At 36.6% G+C, this 26,829-nt stretch overlaps 3 protein-coding genes across 3 annotated transcripts in view; all 3 read left to right on the top strand.

Annotated features, from left to right (window-relative positions):
* The window catches only part of LOC132561281 (monocarboxylate transporter 14-like), a 15,517-nt gene extending 12,604 nt beyond the window's left edge, over nucleotides 1-2,913 (top strand). The window contains exon 7 of the mRNA XM_060226007.1: nucleotides 2,015-2,913. Within this exon, the coding sequence (XP_060081990.1) occupies nucleotides 2,015-2,229 (215 nt within the window). The 3' untranslated portion in view covers nucleotides 2,230-2,913. The remainder of the gene's footprint in view (nucleotides 1-2,014) is intronic.
* LOC132561268 (location of vulva defective 1-like) lies at nucleotides 2,540-26,829 on the top strand. Its single transcript, XM_060225995.1, has 8 exons — nucleotides 2,540-2,552; nucleotides 10,287-10,449; nucleotides 22,494-22,904; nucleotides 23,435-23,806; nucleotides 24,495-24,854; nucleotides 25,045-25,133; nucleotides 25,796-25,894; nucleotides 26,191-26,829. The coding sequence occupies exons 2-8, from the start codon at nucleotides 10,404-10,406 to the stop codon at nucleotides 26,827-26,829; spliced, it is 2,016 nt and encodes a 671-aa protein (XP_060081978.1). The 5' UTR covers nucleotides 2,540-2,552; nucleotides 10,287-10,403.
* On the top strand, nucleotides 4,395-5,928 carry LOC132561269 (GATA zinc finger domain-containing protein 14-like). Its single transcript, XM_060225996.1, has 2 exons — nucleotides 4,395-4,418; nucleotides 5,146-5,928. The coding sequence occupies exons 1-2, from the start codon at nucleotides 4,395-4,397 to the stop codon at nucleotides 5,926-5,928; spliced, it is 807 nt and encodes a 268-aa protein (XP_060081979.1).

Here is a 26,829-nt window from a genome sequence, read left to right as displayed (position 1 = left end):
AGTATTATATCATAGTAACGGACAATAACTCAAATTAATGTAATTTACAGTATTATATCATAGTAACGGACAATAACTCAAATTAATGTAATTTACAGTATTATATCATAGTAACGGACAATAACTCAAATTAATGTAATTTACAGTATTATATCATAGTAACGGACAATAACTCAAATTAATGTAATTTACAGTATTATATCATAGTAACGGACAATAACTCAAATTAATGTAATTTACAGTATTATATCATAGTAACGGACAATAACTCAAATTAATGTAATTTACAGTATTATATCATAGTAACGGACAATATCTCAAATTAATGTAATGTACAGTATTATATCATAGTAACGGACAATAACTCAAATTAATGTAATTTACAGTATTATATCATAGTAACGGACAATAACTCAAATTAATGTAATTTACAGTATTATATCATAGTAACGGACAATAACTCAAATTAATGTAATTTACAGTATTATATCATAGTAACGGACAATAACTCAAATTAATGTAATTTACAGTATTATATCATAGTAACGGACAATAACTCAAATTAATGTAATTTACAGTATTATATCATAGTAACGGACAATAACTCAAATTAATGTAATTTACAGTATTATATCATAGTAACGGACAATAACTCAAATTAATGTAATTTACAGTATTATATTACAGAAATGGATAATAATTCATATTTTGATAAAAGGGGATAATTCAGATTATAGTAATTTACAAGAATCTATTAATTGTACCTTGACTGAAATCTGGATATGTGTTGTTTTTTTTTTTTTTTTTTTTTTTTTTTTTGTTTTTTGGTTTTTTTTTGTATTTTACCTCTATTTGCTTAAAGAAGTAGTGTTGTCAAAAACATTATCAATAATATGTTGATATAGTTTACCTCTAGAAATGTTACTAATATCAGATAATATTCACTGATGATAAAAATCGTAAAATGTTTAATCAAGCTGAACACTGTTTTCTCACTACAATCTGTATTCCATGAATATTCTAATCCTAATTGTTTGAAATTCAATATCCATCTATTATCAGATGCTACCCTTTCATCAAAACATGATTTAAAAAAAAATCAATTATATGCTTTAACCAATATTTAAGTATTCATGTTAAATTGATTGTTGTCTTAACTTGTAATATACTCAACTGTTACATGGTGTTTTCTTTATACTCCGGAGTCTTTTGTAAACATTAATATGCGCCTTTTCTACATCTAAAGCTTTATAAATGCACAAATGTCCGAGCCATAGATTCAAATGCTGTCTACAAAAGTGTCGAAAACAGATATCAAATATAAGTTAAACACAAAAATGTAAAATCCCGTTTGAATTGACATTGTCTATGTAATGTCATGTTTAAGTTGGACATGACATGGATATATTGACAGCTTCTATGTGGTAACAATGGTAAGTTGGGGATAAAATAAAGAAGTAAAATCACAAATAAACAGGACAGTGGGGTTTTTTATTTACAAAGGTAAATCAATTATGTATAAAAATATTTAATATTGTACAAAGGTTGGCCATGTCAATAAATTTTCAATGCTTGGCAAGGCTGGGTACTTTCAAAGGTAACTTAATCGCACCTGTTATCAAACGTAAGTGAACCACGTACATGTATTGAACTTTGTACAAAAGACACTTTTCAATAAAAATTCAGAATTTGATACAATGAATTAAAGTATATCATACAGTTGTTTCTCAGGTCACTGTTACACGTAAATTGGCCAGGTTTGTCAATATCAAATGTTGAACGCGTCTGTGTACTATGAGAGGGAAGTTACCTGCCTCACAGAACTAGAAGCTGTACAGAGTATACAAAATAACGAGACACGTGTTTGATAGATGTTTATCCAGGATACGGAATTTTAATTCCTTAAAATATAATTCGTTCGTTTTAAATGAAAATAATTTTGACCCGTGAAAACTATCCGCTATATGGTATGTTGATTTCAATACATTATTAAGGATAACAATGTTTTTTCCAGGTTGGATATCAGACGTTACAAACGACTACACAGTGCCTTTTATCTACGCAGGCTGTTTATTTTGTCTCGCGTCATTCCTAGCGTGTGTAATTAAGATACGAGACTACTGTAATTTTTCAAAATGCGATGATCATGTATCGTCACGCTTCGACGATATCCCTGTTAATAATGGAAGTTATACTAACAGTAACTTTGTATTTGATACAAAACTATAGCAGTGGGTCCGAGGCGGTAATTCTAATGTATATATATGATTCATTTATTCGTTTTATAAGAATTATTTTGCAACCATTGGATTAAAAAAATCGACTATTTGATATTAAAACACAGAATATTGGCCTATTAAAAGAACTGCCTTCAGAATTCATCATACGATCGGATCACACCCAAAAAGGAAAATTATACACGGAAACTGCCTAAAAAACAACGAGAAGAATAAGGACAGAAAGATCAACGTCTTGTGCTTCATCATCGGTACCCTGTGTGTAAATCTAGGTCAATCTATGTAAGATTTGTCGCGTTCTCATCTGACAACAAGGTTAGCAATAATGGAACCACAAAGCATACTAACGAGTATCGACCATATTAAATCTCATGCCTTCAAGTAAAACAGAATAATGATGTGCTAATAAGATCAAGGATGCTATACTATCAAGGATTTATGTAAAAGAGTCTTAATTCTTAATTTATGACGAGCATATCCGATTGTCAGAGAAAACATACATTATGTTATTTGTAATCCAGGAGAGGGCAGAGTAAACATATATTTGAAGGTCTTACAAACCCATCACAAGAGAAGAAAACCGGAACGTTTGTATTTATTAAAAAATTGGTCTTTCAGCAACCCCAGCTAATACAAATTTCGCTAACCATGACTTAATGATAAATATATTGGTAGCGGGAGCATTGAAGTCAGTCGTTGTTGTGTTTTGTTCGAACTCCCAATAACATATGGGTTGCTGCACCTACATTCAGCTGTATTACCTTTTGCTCTGAAAATGCGTAATCAAGAGATCTGGCAGGATTTCTCAAACGGAAATGAAGTATGTTTAAATTACGTAAATCACATACCTAAAGGCATTTGTTATGTATTATTTCTGTCTTACTGATAATTGATTTAAATGCATTGAGAGAATGAAAGTTCCTTATAGAAATATCTATGTCATACCACTTTTTTGTTGTTGATGAGAAAAAGAATTTCGCACGCGTAAGAGATAAACTGAAGTTCTAGTGATTGAAAACCACGCGAGAATCAAAAGATTTACGTTAAGATTAAATTTCACCTCTCAAACAATCAACGATTTAATTGAGAAAATAAAGTATCTATTCTCTAGATTTTTTTCTGTAAGTGTACGTTAAATGTCGTACGACAGATAATCTGTTTTACACTGTAAGATGACGACTGCAGTATGTGTTTCACATTTTCTATGAATTATGTATAATCGTTACAAACGCTCATCTTGGAATCAAACAATGATGACTTGTTAGACATATATCATTCAATGAAAAATAAACAAGTTCATTGTAACATTTTACTACGTTGCGATGATAAAATCTTGAACAAAAAGTGAAAAGGTAAGAAGTAAGTGTGCTTTTCTTTATATTCCAATCACCAGGAAATTAAAATCGAATTCATCTAGTCCGTGTTGATTACTTACATAATAAATAGATCTTGATCAAGCGTACATCGGAAATATCCAATTAGCATATTTAGATAGCTCATTTAAATATGTTGTCAAATTTGGACATGGTGACGTGTAAAAGCACCCAATTTTAAAGCAAAGACACGCCCACCATCCTCCTTTGGTGTTGTTCTTATATTGGTGTCATGGAGTCGTTTATGTGGTTTTAGAGTCATTTGCATGCATGGTTCTGGTTCACTTGAAATTCAATGCGACGAATAAAATCAGCCTATTGAAGGGTATTAATGTTTAAAATAACCAACTACGTAGCAATATTTTCGCGAAAAAACTGAAATATGGTGAGATTTTGAAGCTATTAGGCTCTGGTGTTGCGGATCTCTTTCACATACGTTCTATATGTGTTACCTATCTCGTGATACCTAATGATAACATGTAAAAATAATTAAATAAAATCAGTTAAACAGAGGTGAAGATCGAAATTCATTACCACAATTTACAAAATGCCCAACATTAGTTTACGGTCCGGTTTCATTGGTATTCTGAAATGAGTGCATTTGAAATGAATATATTTGAAACACCGCGATTAAGATTTGTCCTGTTGTATATATACAGAATACAAGAGCGTGTTAAACACATCTTCAAGAAGAACCCAAGTGTGATTTTCCTGTCAAGCATGGGTTGTCACACGAACAAATCTCCCTTGTGTGTTCCGCTTTTGCCTTCTCCTAATCGATACTATGCATGCGGCCGTGCCATGTGAGGTACGGTATACTAGTGTTTTTACACTGTTAGAGTTTCTTGTGAATACACATTAACCGTTTCATCATTTCATGGTATTTATGAATGGATGTCCATTATTGTCTGTGCAAAAAGTTAATATATATGAGATGTGTGATTGCAACAGGTTCTGTCTTTAAATCCGTTTATTTAACTTTTACTCAGTTGCTGTAAATTGCATCCAGACGATATTATGTATGATCTAGGGCCCCTTCGTATGAATGTCACGGTAATGTAATTCAGATTGGTCTACATAGACATGTTTGATAAAACCTCGAGAAATTGGCGATCATGAAAGGAACTCGTTTTCAGCTAATACAAATAGGCTTTCTGGACAATGGAAGAAAGTCGGAATTATACAGTTTTGAACAAAATGTTATAATGCATTTTTTTAAAATGATATCTTACGACGATATATATGTATATATATATACTGTAGATATTGATGAATCCGCACTGAAAGGTTCTGTTTACCTTTACGTTTTCTGGTATAAAACGAAAAAGTTCGAGATCACTGTTGTTAATCGAATCGGTCTCCTTGGTAAGAATGGAAGTTTAAAGACACTAAGCATGGACCTTGGTCTAACGACAAAAGAACTCGACTAAAATGGTCAGATTCTCACTCATTGGATAATGTCATAAAGCACGAAGCATATAATGGTCAATATACATAGACCCGAACAGTGAATACTTAGAAAACAACTCAAATAGGGGTACAATAACATAGACCCGAACAGTGAATACAATAACATAGACCCGAACAGTGAATACAATAACATAGACCCGAACAGTGAATACAATAACATAGACCCGAACAGTGAATACAATAACATAGACCCGAACAGTGAATACAATAGCATAGACCCGAACAGTGAATACAATAAGATCGACCCGAACAGTGAATACAATAACATAGACCCGAACAGTGAATACAATAACATAGACCCGAACAGTGAATACAATAACATAGACCCGAACAGTGAATACAAAAACATAGACCCGAACAGTGAATACAATAACATAGACCCGAACAGTGAATACAATAACATAGACCCGAACAGTGAATACAATAACATAGACCCGAACAGTGAATACAATAACATAGACCCGAACAGTGCATACAATAACATAGACCCGAACAGTGAATACAATAACATAGACCCGAACAGTGAATACAATAACATAGACCCGAACAGTGAATACAATAACATAGACCCGAACAGTGAATACAATAAGATCGATAACATAGACCCGAACAGTGAATACAATAACATAGACCCGAACAGTGAATACAATAACATAGACCCGAACAGTGAATACAATAACATAGACCCGAACAGTGAATACAATAACATAGACCCGAACAGTGAATACAATAACATAGACCCGAACAGTGAATACAATAACATAGACCCGAACAGTGAATACAATAACATAGACCCGAACAGTGAATACAATAACATAGACCCGAACAATGAATACGTAGAAAACTAAAAACAGTGTATACAATAACATAGACCCGAACAGTGAATACAATAACATAGACCCGAACAGTGAATACATAGAAAACAACTCAAATAGGGGTACAATAAAAGCCACTGAAACAGTGAATACTTAGAAAAATACTAAAAACATTGAATACAGTGAGAGCATCCCGAACAGTGAAAACAATAAGATCGACCCGAACAGTAAATACAATAAAAGTGACCCGAACAGTGAATACAATAAGCTCACCATACAGGACAACAAAACATTATCTTACTATACGCACAGCTCACCATACAGGACAACAAAACATTACCCTATCATACACTAAGCTTACCATACAGGACAACAAATCAGTATCTTACTATACACACAGCTTACCATACAGGACAACAAATCAGTATCTTACTATACACACAGCTTACCATACAGGACAACAAAACATTATCTTACTATACACACAGCTCACCATACAGGACAACAAAACAGTATCTTACTATACACTAAGCCCACCATACAGGACAACAAAACATTACCCTATCATACACACAGCTCACCATACAGGACAACAAAACATTATCTTACTATACACACAGCTCACCATACAGGACAACAAAACATTATCTTACTATACACACAGCTCACCATACAGGACAACAAAACATTATATTACTATACACACAGCTCACCATACAGGACAACAAAACATTACCCTATCATACACACAGCTCACCATACAGGACAACAAAACAGTATCTTATTATACACACAGCTCACCATACAGGACAACAAAACATTACCCTATCATACACGAATCTCACCATACAGGACAACAAAACATTACCCTATCATACACACAGCTCACCATACAGGACAACAAAACAGTATCTTACTATACACTAAGCTCACCATACAGGACAACAAAACATTATCTTACTATACACACAGCTCACCATACAGGACAACAAAACATTATCTTACTATACACACAGCTCACCATACAGGACAACAAAACATTACCCTATCATACACTAAGCTCACCATACAGGACAACAAAACAGTATCTTATTATACACACAGCTCACCATACAGGACAACAAAACATTACCCTATCATACACGAATCTCACCATACAGGACAACAAAACATTACCCTATCATACACACAGCTCACCATACAGGACAACAAAACAGTATCTTACTATACACTAAGCTCACCATACAGGACAACAAAACATTACCTATCATACACTAAACTCACCATACAGGACAACAAAACATTACCTATCATACACACAGCTCACCATACAGGACAACAAAACAGTATCTTATTATACACTAAGCGCACCATACAGGACAACAAAACATTATCTTACGATACACTAAGCTCACCATACAGGACAACAAAACATTACCCTATCATACACTAAGCTCACCATACAGGACAACAAAACATTACCTATCATACACTAAACTCACCATACAGGACAACAAAACATTACCCTATCATACACACAGCTCACCATTCAGGACAACAAAACAGTATCTTATTATACACTAAGCTCACCATACAGGACAACAAAACATTACCCTATCATACACACAGCTCACCATACAGGACAACAAAACATTATCTTATTATACACACAGCTCACCATACAGGACAACAAAACATTACCCTATCATACACTAAGCTCACCATACAGGACAACAAAACATTATCTTACTATACACTAAGCTCACCATACAGGACAACAAAACATTACCCTATCATACACACAGCTCACCATACAGGACAACAAAACATTACCCTATCATACACACAGCTCACCATACAGGACAACAAAACAGTATCTTACTATACACTAAGCTTACCATACAGGACAACAAAACATTACCTATCATACACTAAGCTCACCATACAGGACAACAAAACAGTATCTTACTATACACACAGCTTACCATACAGGACAACAAAACATTATCTTACTATACACACAGCTCACCATACAGGACAACAAAATGTTACCCTATCATACACTAAACTCACCATACAGGACAACAAAACAGTATCTTACTATACACACAGCTCACCATACAGGACAACAAAACATTACCCTATCATACACTAAGCTCACCATACAGGACAACAAAACAGTATCTTATTATACATACAGCTCACCATACAGGACAACAAAACATTACCCATACACACAGCTCACCATACACACAGCTCACCATACAGGACAACAAAACATTAACCTATCATACACACAGCTCACCATACAGGACAACAAAACAGTATCTTATTATACACACAGCTCACCATACAGGACAACAAAACATTACCCTATCATACACTAAACTCACCATACAGGACAACAAAACAGTATCTTACTATACACACAGCTCACCATACAGGACAACAAAACATTATCTTATTATACACTAAGCTCACCATACAGGACAACAAAATATTACCCTATCATACACACAGCTCACCATACAGGACAACAAAACATTACCCTATCATACACACAGCTCACCATACAGGACAACAAAACATTATCTTACTATACACACAGCTCACCATACAGGACAACAAAACATTACCCTATCATACACACAGCTCACCATACAGGACAACAAAACAGTATCTTACTATACACTAAGCTTACCATACAGGACAACAAAACATTATCTTACTATACACTAAGCTCACCATACAGGACAACAAAACATTACCTATCATACACGAAGCTCACCATACAGGACAACAAAACAGTATCTTACTATACACACAGCTTACCATACAGGACAACAAAACATTATCTTACTATACACACAGCTCACCATACAGGACAACAAAACATTACCCTATCATACACTAAGCTCACCATACAGGACAACAAAACAGTATCTTACTATACACACAGCTCACCATACAGGACAACAAAACATTACCCTATCATACACTAAGCTCACCATACAGGACAACAAAACAGTATCTTATTATACACTAAGCTCACCATACAGGACAACAAAACATTACCCTATCATACACACAGCTCACCATACAGGACAACAAAACATTAACCTATCATACACACAGCTCACCATACAGGACAACAAAACAGTATCTTATTATACACACAGCTCACCATACAGGACAACAAAACATTACCCTATCCTACACTAAACTCACCATACAGGACAACAAAACCGTATCTTACTATACACACAGCTCACCATACAGGACAACAAAACATTATCTTATTATACACTAAGCTCACCATACAGGACAACAAAATATTACCCTATCATACACACAGCTCACCATACAGGACAACAAAACATTACCCTATCATACACACAGCTCACCATACAGGACAACAAAACATTATCTTACTATACACACAGCTCACCATACAGGACAACAAAACATTACCCTATCATACACACAGCTCACCATACAGGACAACAAAACAGTATCTTATTATACACACAGCTCACCATACAGGACAACAAAACATTACCCTATCATACACTAAGCTTACCATACAGGACAACAAAACATTATCTTACTATACACACAGCTCACCATACAGGACAACAAAACATTACCCTATCATACACTAAGCTCACCATACAGGACAACAAAACATTATCTTCATACACACAGCTCACCATACAGGACAACAAAACATTACCCTATCATACACACAGCTCACCATACAGGACAACAAAACATTACCCTGTCATACACACAGCTCACCATACAGGACAACAAAACATTACCCTATCATACACACAGCTCACCATACAGGACAACAAAACATTATCTTATCATACACACAGCTCACCATACAGGACAACAAAACATTACCCTATCATACACACAGCTCACCATACAGGACAACAAAACAGTATCTTATTATACACACAGCTCACCATACAGGACAACAAAACATTACCCTATCATACACTAAGCTTACCATACAGGACAACAAAACAGTATCTTGCTATACACACAGCTCACCATACAGGACAACAAAACATTACCCTATCATACACACAGCTCACCATACAGGACAACAAAACATTACCCTGTCATACACACAGCTCACCATACAGGACAACAAAACATTATCTTATTATACACTAAGCTCACCATACAGGACAAAACATATATATACTGAACTCGTTCTTATGTCATATCCAACAGAACTAAAGATCTATTCATAGGTCTAGACAATCTGTCAATCTTTTTTTGAATTCTTAAATATACCGTTGCTATCTAAAGAGTCTTGTGTTTTGTATTGATAGCACAATGAAATGTAACAATTACAAATCAATTCACTTTACCAGATATTGAATGCCAGCCAACTCTACAACAATACAACTGGTCGACTATAACCACTGATATGCCATCATAAACTTCCTGGTTCTCACTGCTACAAGCCTTCTATAAGCTTAAGTTCGGCCATGATTCTGTATGCTGGGATAATCAACGTTTTCCTTGTGGAAATGGGTACGTTTTTGAATTTTCATAATTCTATTTTTTCTTACTACATATGTATTTTGTAATTAATATCATTTTCTTCGATTGAGCACAAAATGTATTATATCTATATTCTCTCTATAACATTAAATAACTGATCTATTAGATCCACCATCGATTTGAGGAACAAAAATATCAGGAACAATCAGTGATTTACCGCTTGTTTAACTGTGTTTCTATTGTGCGTTGACACTAAGTTATCATTCGATTAAACATTTGTAAACGCTATATCAGATGTATGCAGACGAAATTGGTGAAGACACTCGTACTATTTGTGATCAGTAGGCGTTAGACGTACATACATAAACTTGCTCTTATAATCGGCTCGGTGCTTTCATAACAGGTCTCGCCTATTAAATACAGAATGTTTGTATAGATTATAGTAAATCAACAACTGTACTTCGTCTGAAGTTTATTGTAAATGAATGTTGTCTGGTATTACCCGCATGAGGTTATTTTCTGTATTCATGATTATTGAAAAGCATTCTATTTTGCTGTTAAAGTGTATAGTACATGGCTCTATATACCGGCCCTTACATATCAAAACATTCGAATATACATTATGGACATCAGGGCGAAATTGGTAGGAAGCGTCATACTTTTGAAAAACAACAAAGTCAACCTAATCATAATCCAGACTCAAATTCAATAAAACTAGGGCAAAATATGAACAACAGAATGATATACACGGAGGCTCCTGAAAAAAGTACAAGGACAAGGTGTTTCGGAAGTGTAGGCGTCTTCTGCTTCATGTAAATCTCATATAGCACAAAGAAATAGAATATTTCTCAATGAGGTTACTACAACGATCGCAAAACTTCTCCATAATTTCAATTATCCTACATCTTTTAAGCCCCTGTGTTACGAGTTTATCAGTCAGTCGACGACTTAATCGTGATGATGGGAACATGACTTTGTATATCGAATCACCTGTGACTTGCAAATATCATAGTTGAAGATGCAGGTATTAAGAAATGAAAAATTCACAATACGGAAATCATCACGTTTGTCCTACAGTTTGTTAGAAAGCTGTCAATGATGGTTTCGTTGTAGAAATCTAAGATTGAAATAAGAGGCTGGTGTTTGATACCTCGTAAAAATAACATAGAAAACTGAATACAGCATCACAGTCATCCTATGGAAGCCACGTTAACTTCCTTCTAGTTTCAAACATTCGCGATATATATGGTGCTATTGTAATAACTATAATAGGTGAGGAAGTAAGGACTGCTCGGCCTTTTCATCACCGTTTGACTTATGCACAGACCATTTTATAACAGACTCGGTTCGTAGAGAGTATATCTGTCGTACTCAATCAAAGCTTGCTTTCTGGAGTGTTTATATTGTGGCAGTGTCAATTTTACTTTTATCTATTTATATATATTTTTATAAATGTACTTGTCCAACCGGTTTGTTTTGTCAGTGTATGTTCTAAGAATTTCTCACCTGTGTTTTGTTATGTAAATGTCTTGTCACGTGATTACATGCTTGTTCGTGCACCTGTATGTTCTGTATCGTTATTCACGCGCTGGACAGAGACATGGACAGTCGCAATGATATGTAGATACGTACGGACGACTGTGGTGGCAAAAATACATTTTAAAATAGTAAGTATTTGAAATATCATTTAATTATTTTAAACGATAATGTTAGTTAACTTTTACAGAATTAGTATTTTCGTATTTATTGAAATATTTGAAGAAATTGAAATATCTCTTTGTGGTTTTTTCATTATTCCTTTTGTAATGGGAACAGTAATTTTTGCAGAATTATCTTAAAGAAATTTATTACAAATATAGTTAATTACGTTTTGTTGTTTTTTTTTCAACAGAACCATAGATCATTTTATTGTAAAAAAGGATGTTATCTCTTGAGACCCCTGTCAGATTGATAGGGTAGGTATATTATGTATATATATTATTTAACTATTAACTACATCTGTGTAATACAAATGGTAAATCCTATAGTTTATCATGTGTTGGCATTGGATATATATATTTTGATGAATTCGTAAAGTTTAGTGTAACCGTTACGGGAAATATAAATATGTGTAAAAAGTAAAGTTGACTCCATGTCCAGTGTATAACATACAGTGCGTAGTTTGTAATATGTCTTATACACGAACTTATGTTTTATTTGTGTTATTGTAGGGTCTTTTGGTGCGTCTAAATAAACGTATGAAAGGAATGAATCCAGCGTTATTTTATAAAACACTGTAGCATTGGAACCCGGCTACATTTTGGCGCCCATGTAGGGACACACACTCACACACGATACGGGAGCTCCCGGCAAATTTGAAATCACGGAGCCTCGTTTTGAAGTTCTGGACCATCGCTGTGTGTCCTTGACCTTCCAGGTCAGGTATTAGCACTTCCGGAAGAAATCCACGTTTTTGAATTCTGTGTTGTCTGACTGATCAGCATGGATTATTCGATTTATACCGGAGTGGATGTATTATTTGGTAAATAAAACCGTTCCTTGTATTAACATTTTATGTTTCCAAGCAGATAGTATGCATACTGGAAGCTGTCGATTTATATAAAACTGTTATTTTTATCATAACATTTGTTGTGTACTTCACTATTTTTACATTGTGTTACGCGTGTGCTTTACTACCGAGACGACTCGATAGGCCTACAGGTGAATTCGTCGACGACCGTGTCATGCCTGAGTGAACAACACCTGTTTTGAACTGCAGTGGTCTCGAGTGTTTTATTAATTTCAAGGACATTTACTCGTGAACTCTTGACTTTAATATTACAACTCACAGTTGATACCCATTTTGTGTGTTTATTTCTTTCATGTTCTTTTGGATCGCATTCATTTGTGTGTTTGTTAGAATTTAGATGTTGTCTTGATTGTTTTGAATCTCGTGTACAGAGGTGTAGTAAGGTTATACTAATATAGGTATAAGCTTAGGAAGTAGAAATATTTCCTCTTTGCTGATACTTACATTGTTTCCATTGCTTTTCATTCTTTTTCTCGCTTATTAATTTTCATTTATTTATTTTTTATTTATTCAAACCCCGTAAATTATTATTACTTATTTTCTACCCAACTATAATTTTGTGTTCCGACTTGGAATATTTACTCCAGATTCAAATTACCTTATATCCGATAGGATTTCCAGTTTTGATGAAACTTTTCATTTTTTTTCTTTTGTCATTTGAAGTAGATCTCGTATAGATATTGCCTACCCGGTCACTATTTTGACTAGGAAACAGTTGACTTGACCTCGCAATTGACATTCCTGATTTCTGTGACTGATGTTTTATGTTGCACTTTATGTCTTATATATATATGTACATGTGTGCGTGTTTCTTGTGTTGATTTTTTGTTGAACTTGTACTCAATATTCCTTGCTGTTGGAACTAAGCTAATATTTTACAGCATTTTTCTCATTCAGAAGGATTACTTGGAAAATATATCAGGTAAAACCCAGCGATCAGTGTAAACTAAGTATTTTGATATGAATATTGTTTATTTACAGCTGACGTAATACAAATGTGTTAGAGAGCTGGTCCTGATGTGTTTTTTTTAGTAGATATTTCGTTTCAGGTGTATTGCTTTAAAATTTTTTTGCCTTTTGTCCAATTATTTATTCATCATGTCCGACAAATCATTTTCAGGGAAGGACATTGAGGTTATTACAGCTACTCTTTTAGCCATGGGTTACAAACCCCAAGAAGGCAAACTTAAGTCTGAGGAGCTGCGATCATGGATCAAGTCCAAGGGGAGTACCAGTACTAAGGATCCTAAACAGGAAGATGGGGCAAGTGCCATGCCCAATCCTGTGTCAGTTACAGTCAGCCCACCTGTGAGGATTTCCACCTTTTCTGGAGAAGAAAAGGACACATCCTATGATTTATGGAAGCACGAGGTGGAGTCCTTGCTGTTGTCTCATGGAGAAGATGTGGTGGCCCATGTACTTCGAAGATCATTGAAGGGAAAAGCTGGAACGGTCGTCATGCATCTTGGATTGGATGTGTCAGTTAGAAATATCCTAATCAAGATGGATAGTATCTTCGGCACTGTGGAAAAGGGTGAAGCACTTCTGGCACAGTTTTACAGCGCACGTCAGAAGGAGGGGGAGGATACAGCCTCTTGGAGTTGTAGATTAGAGGATATACTGAATAAAGCTGTGAAGAGAAGAGAGGTGACTTATGCCCACTCAGGAGATATGCTGAGAACGATGTTTTGGACAGGCCTTAGAAGAGATTTAAAGGATATTACAGGCCATAAGTATGACACCATCCAAGACTTTGATCGTCTTGTGATTGCAATCCGCCAGGTGGAGCAAGATCTCAGGAATAGAGAGGAGGAGACCCAGACAAAGAAGCCCCACCCTGAAGAGTCAAAGATGAAAACGAAGCCCAATCCTGCTTGCATGGCTAGTTCTGAAGCAACAGATGACATAAAGGAAATGAAGGGGATGATCAAGCAGTTGACTAGACATGGCTAAAATGAAAAAGGTTACAAAGCAGTATCAGAAGTTCAACAGGAAGTCTGGAGCGGGCAAGTCTTGGACCAATCAACAGGGAGAGCAATCTCAGCAGGGACAGCGTCATTTTAACCCTCAGGAGTCAAAGACATCTCAACCCCATGATGATGGCCCGTTGTGCTGGCGATGCGGACAGAGAGGTCACATTAAGCTTGGGTGTCGCATCCGGTTAGACCATTTAAACGGGGAGAGGCCTATGAAAAAGGGCAGCTCATAGGCTGTGAGAGAAGAGCTTTTAACTATCATGTACAGGATAGGAAGATCCAGGTACCCGGAGAGCTTGTGGGTACTCCCAATGAAGTATCAGTGTTCCTTGCTAAGAGTAATGTTCAAGCTTTGCTCGACACAGGTTCCACTGTTTCAACAATTTCTGAGCATTATTACAGAAACTTCCTGTCAGATGTTTGTCAGCTCATGCCCATTACAGATTTTCTGAATGTGGAGTGTGCAGATGGTAATCTCCTGCAATATTCTGGTTATATAGAGACAGATATAGCAGTACCTGGACTTAGTGGGGAGTCACTGGCCTGCTTATTATTAGTTGTCCCGGGTAGCAGTTATAACTCAACAGTTCCTTTGCTACTTGGCACGAATGTACTGTTCCCTATGATGTATGCCTGTAAAGGTAAGTATGGAGCAAGATTTCTACAACAAGCAGATCTTCATTCACCCTGGTATCTTGCATTCAGATGTTTGTCTTTAAGGAAGCAAGAGTTAGTCAGGAATGAAAACAGACTCGGTCTTGTTAGATGTGCGGAGACTAAAAGTATTGTGATGCAGCCGAATAGCTACGTTACTTTGAAAGATTACATTGACAAAGCAATAAGCTATCATAAGACCTGCGCCATGCTGCAGCCATCGAAACTAGCTACCATTTCAACATTACTGGATTTGACACCTGGAGTCATAGATTTCGGTGATAAAAATAGAACTGTATCTGTGCAGCTTTCCAATGTCACCAGCCGGACACTGACCATCCATCCGAAGGCAGTGATTTGTGAGCTCTAACCAGTAGTCATGGAGAAACCACTGCCCTCCATGGAGCAAAAGGAGAGACTCAGTATATTGGATATCCTAGATTTTTTCTCATCGAAGGATGTGCCTTTGTCACCGTATCAGCTTAGTGAGGGAATGGAACTGATCAAGAAGTATGAGGATATATTCTCGAAACATGATAATGATATTGGTCATTCCACTATGGTACAGCACAGGATAAGACTTGAAGACGAAACCCCTTTCAAGCAACGTCACCGAAGAATCCCACCATCCATGTTGGAGGAGGTTAAAGGACACCTTCAGCAACTTTTGTCAGGAGGGATCATCAGGAAGTCGCATTCACCATGGACTTCTAATGTTGTGTTGGTGAGGAAAAAAGATGGCAGTTTAAGGATGTGTGTGGATTACCGGCAATTGAATAATCGCACTATCAAAGATTCTTACGCCTTGCCTAGAATAGAGGAGATCTTAGACTGTTTGAGTGGTAACAAGTTTTTCACTGTGCTGGATATGAAGAGTGGTTACCACCAGGTGGAGATAGATGAACCACACAAAGAAAGAACAGCATTCACTGTTGGACCGTTAGGATTTTTCGAATTTAACCGTATGCCTTTTGGATTGTCCAACGCCCCAGCGACCTATCAGCATCTAATGGAAGAATGTCTTGGTGATCTTCATTTGAACATTTGTCTTATCTATTTGGATGATCTTATTGTGTTTTCAAATACTTATGAAGAACATTTACGTCGTCTTGAAAAGATATTTCAGAGACTCAGGGATTGCGATTTGAAGTTGTCGCCAATGAAATGCTGTTTCTTCAGGAATCGAGTGAAGTACGTAGGACATATTGTATCGGAGGCTGGTATAGAAGCTGATCCAGACAAGATTGCAAAGATTCGAGATTGGCCAGAACCATCAACGCCTGAAGATGTAAGACAATTTTTAGGATTTGCCGGATATTATCGCAAATTTGTACCCAACTTTGCTCATATTGCCAGACCGCTCACTGATTTACTACCGCCTACTCATAAGAAGTCAGCAAAGTCTAAGAAGCAGGAAGAAGTTGAGTGGAAATGGGGCACCCGGGAAAGAATATCATTCCAAAACTTGAAAGAAGCTCTTTCATCACCACCTGTTCTTGGATTTGCCGATTACACCAAACCATTTGAGCTTCATACAGATGCCAGTTCAATCGGTTTGGGAGCTGTTTTGTATCAGGAACATGATGGTAAATGCCGTCCAGTTGCTTACGCCAGTCGTGGACTTACAAAAACGGAGAAGAATTACCCAGCTCATAAGCTAGAATTTTTAGCTATGAAGTGGGCCATTACCGACAAGTTTCATGATTATTTGTATGGAAACCACTTCACAGTTTACACGGATAACAACCCTTTAACCTATGTACTTTCGAAGGCAAAACTGGATGCTGCAGGCCATCGCTGGTTGTCGGCCTTAGCTACATACAACTTTGACATACGCTACAAGCCTGGAAAGAACAACCTGGATGCAGATACTTTATCAAGATACCCAGGACTTGAGGATGATTGTAGGACAGACATCCAACACATTACCAGGGAATGCATCAAAGCTGTGTGCAATGCCATCACTGAGGGATCTCCATTTATGGAAACCATGTGCATGTCAGCTGAGGTCTTAGATGATACCGACATTGGACAAGACTTCGGAGAATACACACCCACACAGATGAGGAAACTACAGAGTGAGGACGGAGCAATTGGTGACATATTGCCCTATGTCAGGAATCATCAGAGGCCAACAAGGTTTATGGATAATTGTAATGAGTTCAAGGTCTATGCAAAGAAATTTTACAACTTAACTCTCTCCAGAGGGGTCCTATACAAGAAGACTCAAGATGATACACTTCAGTTAGTATTGCCCTTGTCATTGAGACGGAGGGTGCTTCAGGCCTTACACAATGACATAGGACACCCTGGGCATGATAGGACGACGTCAAGCATACAGGATCGATTCTATTGGCCTGGAATGTGCAAGGACATAGAGGAATGGGTGAAGCTGTGCGATCGCTGTACCAGAGCCAAGACACCAGCAAGAACCCGAGCCCCACTTGTCAGCATACAAACATCACAGCCAATGGAACTTGTGTGTATTGACTTTCTTACACTAGAACCAGCCAAAGGAAATTATCAATATCTTTTAGTGATAACCGATCACTTCACTAAATATGCACAAGCCATACCTACTCGGAATATGTCGGCTCATACTACTGCAGATGCTCTTTACCATAACTTCTTCATCCATTATGGGATGCCCAAGCGAATCCACTCCGACCAGGGAGCTAACTTTGAAGGAGATCTCATAAAGGAGTTATGTCTGCTATTAGGAATAGAGAAGTCGAGGACAAGTCCTTATCATCCGCAAGGAAATGGTTTGTGTGAGAGGTTTAACAGAACTTTGCTTGACATGCTTCGCACATTGAATCCAGACCAAAAGAAAGATTGGAAGTCATTTATTGGACCCTTCACTAATGCATACAACTGCACTAGGCACGAGACAACAGGGTATTCACCATACTACCTGATGTTCGGTCGACACCCCAGACTACCAGTTGATGTTGCTTTTGGCGTTAGGGAGCAGGATGAAGACTCTGATCAACCCTCATATTCTGCATATGTTGAGGAGTTACGTGAACGTTTGAAGCAAGCATATCATTTGGCTTCATTGAATGCTGATCAAGCACAAAGGAAACAGAAAGTGGTGTATGATGTACGAGTACGTGGTGCCACCTTGGAGCCAGGAGACAGAGTACTTGTCAAAGTACTTGCATTCAAAGGCCGGCACAAGATTGCTGACCCATGGGAGAGTGAAATTTATATAGTGGAAAGTCAGCCAATCAATGATATTCCAGTATATATCATTCAACGGGAGGATGGTACTGGAAGAAAAAGAACCATGCACAGAAACCATCTTCTTCCAGTTGGATATTTGACGCCAGATTCCAGGAGCATGGATGATAAAGCACCTACAAGGCCTAAACCTGCGCCAAGGCATAGGAAGCCTAAACCAAAACAAACAGTGAGTGAGGATGTGGAGGTGGAGCCCGAAGATCAAAGTGATACTTCATCAGTGGTAGTCCATGTTTCCACACCGGAAGAAGAATCTGTTACAGTTACAGATATTTCAGTTCAGCAGGATGATGGTCCACATACAGCTGACTGGGATGATGAGGTTGATGACGATCCACCCCAAGACGTTGAGGGTGAGCAACCTCGGGAGCCAGAGACTGAGCTCAGGAGGTCGGAGCGTGTTAGAGCTCCACCCAAGTGGTTCACCTCAGGTGAGTTTGTCATGTCAGGCCAGGAGCCTGATTGGCTGCGTAGAGTCAGATACTTGTTGACACTAGCTAATTCAAAAGAATTTTTAAATCTCTCTCCACAGATGACAGAAGCAGTAGTGTCTCTTGTCACCAAGAAAAACTGACGAGGACGTCATCTTATTTGCAGGGGGAGTATGTGGCAGTGTCAATTTTACTTTTATCTATTTATATATATTTTTATAAATGTACTTGTCCAACCGTTTTGTTTTGTCAGTGTATGTTCTAAGAATTTCTCACCTGTGTTTTGTTATGTAAATGTCTTGTCACGTGATTACATGCTTGTTCGTGCACCTGTATGTTCTGTATCGTTATTCACGCGCTGGACAGAGACATGGACAGTCGCAATGATATGTAGATACGTACGGACGACTGTGGTGGCAAAAATACATTTTAAAATAGTAAGTATTTGAAATATCATTTAATTATTTTAAACGATAATGTTAGTTAACTTTTACAGAATTAGTATTTTCGTATTTATTGAAATATTTGAAGAAATTGAAATGTCTCTTTGTGGTTTTTTCATTATTCCTTTTGTAATGGGTATAATAATTTTTGCAGAATTATCTTAAAGAAATTTATTACAAATATAGTTAATTACGTTTTGTTGTTTTTCTTTCAACAGAACCATAGATCATTTTATTGTAAAAAAGGATGTTATCTCTTGAGACCCCTGTCAGATTGATAGGGTAGGTATATTATGTATATATATTATTTAACTATTAACTACATCTGTGTAATACAAATGGTAAATCCTATAGTTTATCATGTGTTGGCATTGGATATATATATTTTGATGAATTCGTAAAGTTTAGTGTAACCGTTACGGGAAATATAAATATGTGTAAAAAGTAAAGTTGACTCCATGTCCAGTGTATAACATACAGTGCGTAGTTTGTAATATGTCTTATACACGAACTTATGTTTTATTTGTGTTATTGTAGGGTCTTTTGGTGCGTCTAAATAAACGTATGAAAGGAATGAATCCAGCGTTATTTTATAAAACACTGTAGCATTGGAACCCGGCTACAATATCATTATATACATGATGTATACGATATAATGTTACATCATATATTGTAACACGTGTAACACGTTGAGTGCCCAAGTCTTTTTGCGCCCTCTGGCGATTCAATTGACAACGTTAATTATTAATTAGTGTGTAGTCCATCATTTCAGAAACAAACGCTGGTTACAGCTACCAGTTATGTACTTACATGCCTTTCTGCTGTTAACATACATCGTACCTGTCCGCTTGCAATGAAAAATGAATGAAAAATTAATTTCAGATTTCGGATTTCAGCCATTGAGAATATTAAAAACAAATAAATTCAGAAAAATATTTCATAACATCATTATATCGATCAATATTTACAGATCATTTACGTCAATATATCGATCAATATTTACAGATCATTTACAGCATTATATCGATCAATATTTACAGATAATTTACGTCAATATATCGATCAATATTTACAGATCATTTACGTCATTATATCGATCAATATTTACAGATCATTTACGTCAATATATCGATCAATATTTACAGATCATTTACAGCATTATATCGATCAATATTTACAGATCATTTACATCATTATATCGATCAATATTTACAGATAATTTACTCAATATTTACAGATCATTTACATCAATATATCGATCAATATTTACAGATCATTTACATGAACAGTTTTAGAACTCGATAGGAAAAAATGGTTTTTACTTTTTTAATTCATGGAAAAGACAATGGAAAAATTCTTGGAAAAAATGAAATATTGAATATATAATATTATCAAAATGTTTTCATTTATCTATAGTTTGAAAAATAACTTCTCATTATTATTACCATGAATTCATTTTTCTCGTAATTTCGATAAAGTCTTGATATCATGATAATACTTCAGATAGGACTGAAAGTCAAACCTACATCAGCATATTGTACGATGACAAAAAGACATGTTCCTTGAATTGACACGTCCTCGGTTATATAAACAACTTGTACTCCCTGATAGTGTAAGGGAAGCAATAATTCCATTAGGCTTATTGTCTCGGCACCTGTTACATAAGATCCCCAGACAGGGCTAGTAACATAAGTCACCTAACTACCCTCGGCGGGACCAGTAACATAGGTCCCCCTAACTACTCTCGACGGGGCTCGTAACATAGGTCCCCCTAACTACCTTCGACGGAGCTAGTAACATAGGTTCCCCTAACTACCAACGGCGGGACCAGTAACATAGGTCCCCCTAACTACTCCCAACGGGGCCAGTAACATAAGTCCCCATAACTACCCCCGGCGGGACCAGTAACATAGGTCACCCTAACTACCACGGCGGGACCAGTAACATAGGTCCCCCTAACTACCCCTGGCGGGACCAGTAACATAGGTCACCCAACTACCCCCGACGGGGCCTGTAACATAAGTCCCCCTAACTACCCTCTACGGGGCCAGTAACAGAAGTCCCTCATATTAACCTGGACTGAAATCGCCTGTATTTTGATGACAATAAATTGAAGCCTTATTAATATGTGCATTGTGTTATGCTCGTATACACTGGCATAGTGAAGGAACTCCATTGAAGTCAGATATTATCTAAATTCCGATGAATCAGGAGACACTATGCGATGGCCATTTTGTTTTGTCAGAAAACAGGAGTTACGGCATTGTTCAATGTGTAAAAAATACCTACATGACAAATTATCTTCAACATAAACCTGCGTTTTTAAAAATTTCCGCCAGTTAGAAACCTCTTCCTGGCTCCGACCATTTTGTGGGAAACGCCTACTTTAGATAATGTCGTGTTGCCATCGATTCAATAAATAATGTTCAAAATAGAGTAAACTAAATCAATTTATTTGCTTTCGAATTAAACATCTTAATAATTTGTTTTACCTCTTCTTGTCAAAATCATTTTCCCAAAATATACGCTTTATAATAACGGAAATGTTGAGTAAAAAGAGAAATTAAGTGAAATAAAATATATATAGAAAGAAAGAAAAACCCTTTCATTGTCGAGACTTCCCATGTAATTATTTGCGTATGTTATCAGACGATTGAACGGAAGATAAGAATGATCGCTTATATTTTAAGTAAGTATTCTGATAATTTGAATGCAAATGTATATTCATTCCAAGTATGGTGTTTTCTCTCGTTGACAGTGTCCCTTCAGTCACTCAACGAAAGGATAGAACGAGACACTGCTTGTTTTGGAACTGGGGACCAATCTCTTATTGACGCGAACTGTTCCTCGACAGAAAACTTATATCCTATTGGTTTGTACGCTGGTGCTAAGCTCAGTACTAGTGTGTGTCCGCTAGAAATGGAGTCTAACGCTACAGATGGGCTGGTCCAGCAGTGTTGTATCCCTGCCACGAACCAGGACTGTGTTGCTCTAGTGAATACATATGTACCCGCCATAGCCTCGGACTACTTGGAAACCTGTGTCGGTAGAACGGCGTGTTTAAGGCGCCAAGCATCTCGAATGGACGTTCTCAGTATCATCGAGTGTAATTCAACTGTCTACCCTAGTCAGACACATTACATGTACCTCGACTATCAGTGTGTTCCAGGTTAGTTTCACGTTCTGAAAGGCACGAACTGATAATGATGGTAATATTCACAATGATCTTATATACTTTCTCACACGATGGTTTACATTGTATAGTCCATGGTAATCGAACCATTCGCTATTCACATTAAATTAGTTGTTATTAGGCGTTTACGGCTTGTATAAAACATTGTCGTCATTGTCCAACCACTTAATAGCAACAGAGTAAACTGGAGAAAGCAGAGTAAACTATCTTGTTCCAGATAGATCGCTTTGCCACTGTTCCAAGGAGATCGATTTGCCACTGTTCCAGGGAGATCGATTTGCCACTGTTCCAGGGAGATCGATTTGTCACTGTTCCAGGGAGATCGATTTGTCACTGTTCCAGCTCTATTTATAAGTTTTACAAATACATTCCAATGTCTCTTATTGGTTCCGAATCTTAATTAAAAATAAAAAGCGATTAATCAGGGGTAAAATACGAAAAAAAAAACACGATTTATACAGGTGTGACATCTGCTTTACGTTGTGATATGACATTGTATTTTTTAGAATCAAAAATTGGTCGCTTTCCGTCCGTCGATCTGACCAATGACGGAGCCGGGTCACTTCTATATCTTCAGGGCAGTACTTATCCCTTCCTGACGTCATCCACATCAATGACATGTTCTGTTGAAACAGACTGCTTGTCGACGGTTGAGATATATGGTCTTCACGTGAACTTTCAACAAGACAATGGGACTTGCAACCAAGCTCTGATGATTAACGACACAAGCGGTACGCTGTATACTATTGACTGTGCCGACAATGCTGATAATGCTAGTTACAAACTCCGAAGCTTAGCAAACAGTTATGACAACTACATAGAAGTCTTCTACAGCAGTCTCTATGCCAACCAAGGCCTTTTCTGGTTGGCATTTAAGGGTATGTACACGCGTCAATGTTGCTGCATAGAAATCTATTTATAGTATATTCATAATTAACGAAGATGTAAGGGAAATAGCTAAGTTATATTCCAATGTGCAGAATTTTGCCTTGAATGAAAATTCTTTGCCGGGGTTCTAGCAAAAATTCTACAACGAGGTTTAACGTGACGCTACCCAAAATGGAACATTTTAAAGGAAAGTTGTGAAAATTTTCTACTGAGTGTTTGAATTCCGTGTTTTTGCTTGGTATTTCACACACAGATACCTGCTATTTTCATTGCATGATTTGGTTTCATGTCAACAACACTCGTGTCTATAAATAAAATGCAGCATCTACTGCCAGGATCAGCAATGAGTTTCAGCAGGTCGGGGTATCCAAAATGTAATGCCTCTCATATTCTGCTCACTTATTGAAATGACTGACATAATATTGAATATTTTTTCATTTTATAAAAGTTCACTAACTTTCTAATAAATCTCAGTCAGTTATCTATCAAACTCCTTATTTGCAGCAGTACTTTACCTACTGTATATACAAATTAATAGATCAATTACGATATGATCCTATTGCAATTATCAGTTTTTACTTCAAACTGGCTAATTTGATTTATTCTTAAACGGTAGTTCATTTCAAAACTGAAATTTACTTTTATTTGTCATTTTCAATCATTTAACTACTTTGACAGTTACTGGCAATTTAACAATTAATTGCCCTCGAAAAGATCCAATCAACGAATGTTTAACTACTACACCGATAACAACAACAACAACAACAACAACAACAACAACAACAACAACAACAACAACAACAACAACAACAACAGAAAGCACCACAACAACACCGGAAACATCGACCACAACAACACCGGAAATCACAACCACAACAACACCGGAAATCACCACCACAACAACATTGGAAATCACCACCACAACAACACCGGAAATCACCACCACAACAACACCGGAAACTACTGAAAAAACAGCAACAGCAAACGTCACGACTGGTATAAAACCACCTTCGACAGAGGCGTCTACCGCTGATACAGGTGAGAACAGTCCTTCGTCATTCGTCTAAAAACAGACATCTATTATCATCTTTTATTACATAATAATATTTCACAACGATATAAAAATCTAATAACAGTGTTTTGTCGCTACAAATTTAAGGCAGACTAATAAGAAAATTTTATACTCCATAACATACCTGTTATTGTATTAACTTCTACTGTCTTACAGATTCTACAATGGTAATCATCATCGTCGTCGTCATCGTCATTGTCCTTTTGTTAATCTGTGCCGCGGTATTAATCATCAGATGGTATAAGGTAAGGCCACTATATGGTTGTGTGGGAGTGATCAGTTACTGAATATCTATGTAGTTTATATTCCATATCTTGTATGTTTAGTTCTCCACAATTGTACATTGAGCTAACACAAATTACACACTGCAAACGTGGCGTCCTTTAGAGTGACTAGCGTACCCGCTTTAACTCTTTATATGTTTGTTTTGTAAGATGTAATTAATATAATTCTATGATCGTGGATTTCTAATTTTTCTGATCTTAACGATAATTTATAAAAAATATTCATATCATGGTAATCAAATGTTTGTACAACATAGCCATAATGTCACAATGCTAGCATGAAACACGTGATTAATTCTGTTAGAACCTGAGTATCACGTGATTGAGGTAGTTACCCGATTAGCAAGGATATCATACCCATTAAATGTAACATTATATAAGCCCTACAGATGATGTCACTTCAAGGGAATCTTATTGTGTCATTTAACTGGAATTGACTGACACCATCCCGGTTAACTTATTGTAAAACGAAAATAAAAAGACAAAAGAAGTCTTGTGGGTACGTAAAATATGGTTTCACTAATTTCCCCAAAGCATGACAAAATAAGGAAAATGCTGTAATGGACTCGTCTCTCTCTTTTCTCTAATATCAATTTTTGATATTGCATAAATTTTCTCAACAGAAAAATAAAAATGCACGTGATAATGAGACAGAAGAGGATGAAAAGGATATGGAACTGGGACAGGATAATGAGTGTACTGTTATAACATCAGACATACAGGTACGTGTTCTTGATGGTATCAGTACATAGGCTTCATACACTAGAAAGTCATCTTGATTGTGTTTCTTGGTATTGGTAATTTTATTAACGATGATTCCATTGTGAAAACACGTCATTATATAAAACGGACATACGTTATGAGATTGACCTCTTTATGAATTCGCAACAGACTGTGGTATTGATCGGAGTGGCCTATGCGGCCGGAGTTCGACTCCCTATCGGCAGTGAAAAGGTTTTAGTAATATAGATTCAGTTTATCTTGACTATTAGTTTGATGTGTGTTTCCTTCTCTTTAGAATCAAGCGGAAATTACCCCTGAGACAGATATGAAATCGCAAAATTTTACAACGATAAATGATATCCAGACCTACCAGAATATCGGCCTGGTGATGCAAACAAAACTGCCATCTTTAACTTTGACAACTGACGAAGGCCACCAGTCATCTGCGTTGAAGAGTAAGACGTTTACAGACAGTAGCTTTAAATTGCAAGACGATGAAATCAAACAAAATGCGGCAAATACAGCAGAAGGAGATGGTCAAAAAAAACGAAAAAAGAAGAAAAAGAGAAAGACGAAACCATGCACAGAAAACCTAGACGATGCACCTCAATCCAACCCAGTGAATATTCTGTCAACAGAAGAAACTGGTCGAGAAAAACGGAAGAAGAAAAAGAAAAAACGAAAAGAATCTGGAAATCAGATTGCACCAGATTTTTATCCTATTACTAATGTTATGGCATGCGAACAGGAGACTGCACTCTCATATCACGTGGACGACCAGCAGGACCAGGATAATCAACCGAATGAAAAGAAAACTCGAAAGAAGAAAAGAACGAAACGAAAAAAGAAAGATGTTGTTGAAAATGACATTGAAGAAAGCATTGATATTAAGGAAAATATTGGTGGTGATCAAGCATCAGTAATTTATGATTAG

This window comes from Ylistrum balloti, unplaced genomic scaffold (assembly GCF_031769215.1).
Source record: "Ylistrum balloti isolate Yb309-2 unplaced genomic scaffold, AGI_CSIRO_Ybal_v1 Utg371186, whole genome shotgun sequence".
Classification (NCBI taxonomy): Eukaryota; Metazoa; Mollusca; class Bivalvia; order Pectinida; family Pectinidae; genus Ylistrum; species Ylistrum balloti.
This window is presented reverse-complemented; position numbering and strand designations above follow the sequence as displayed.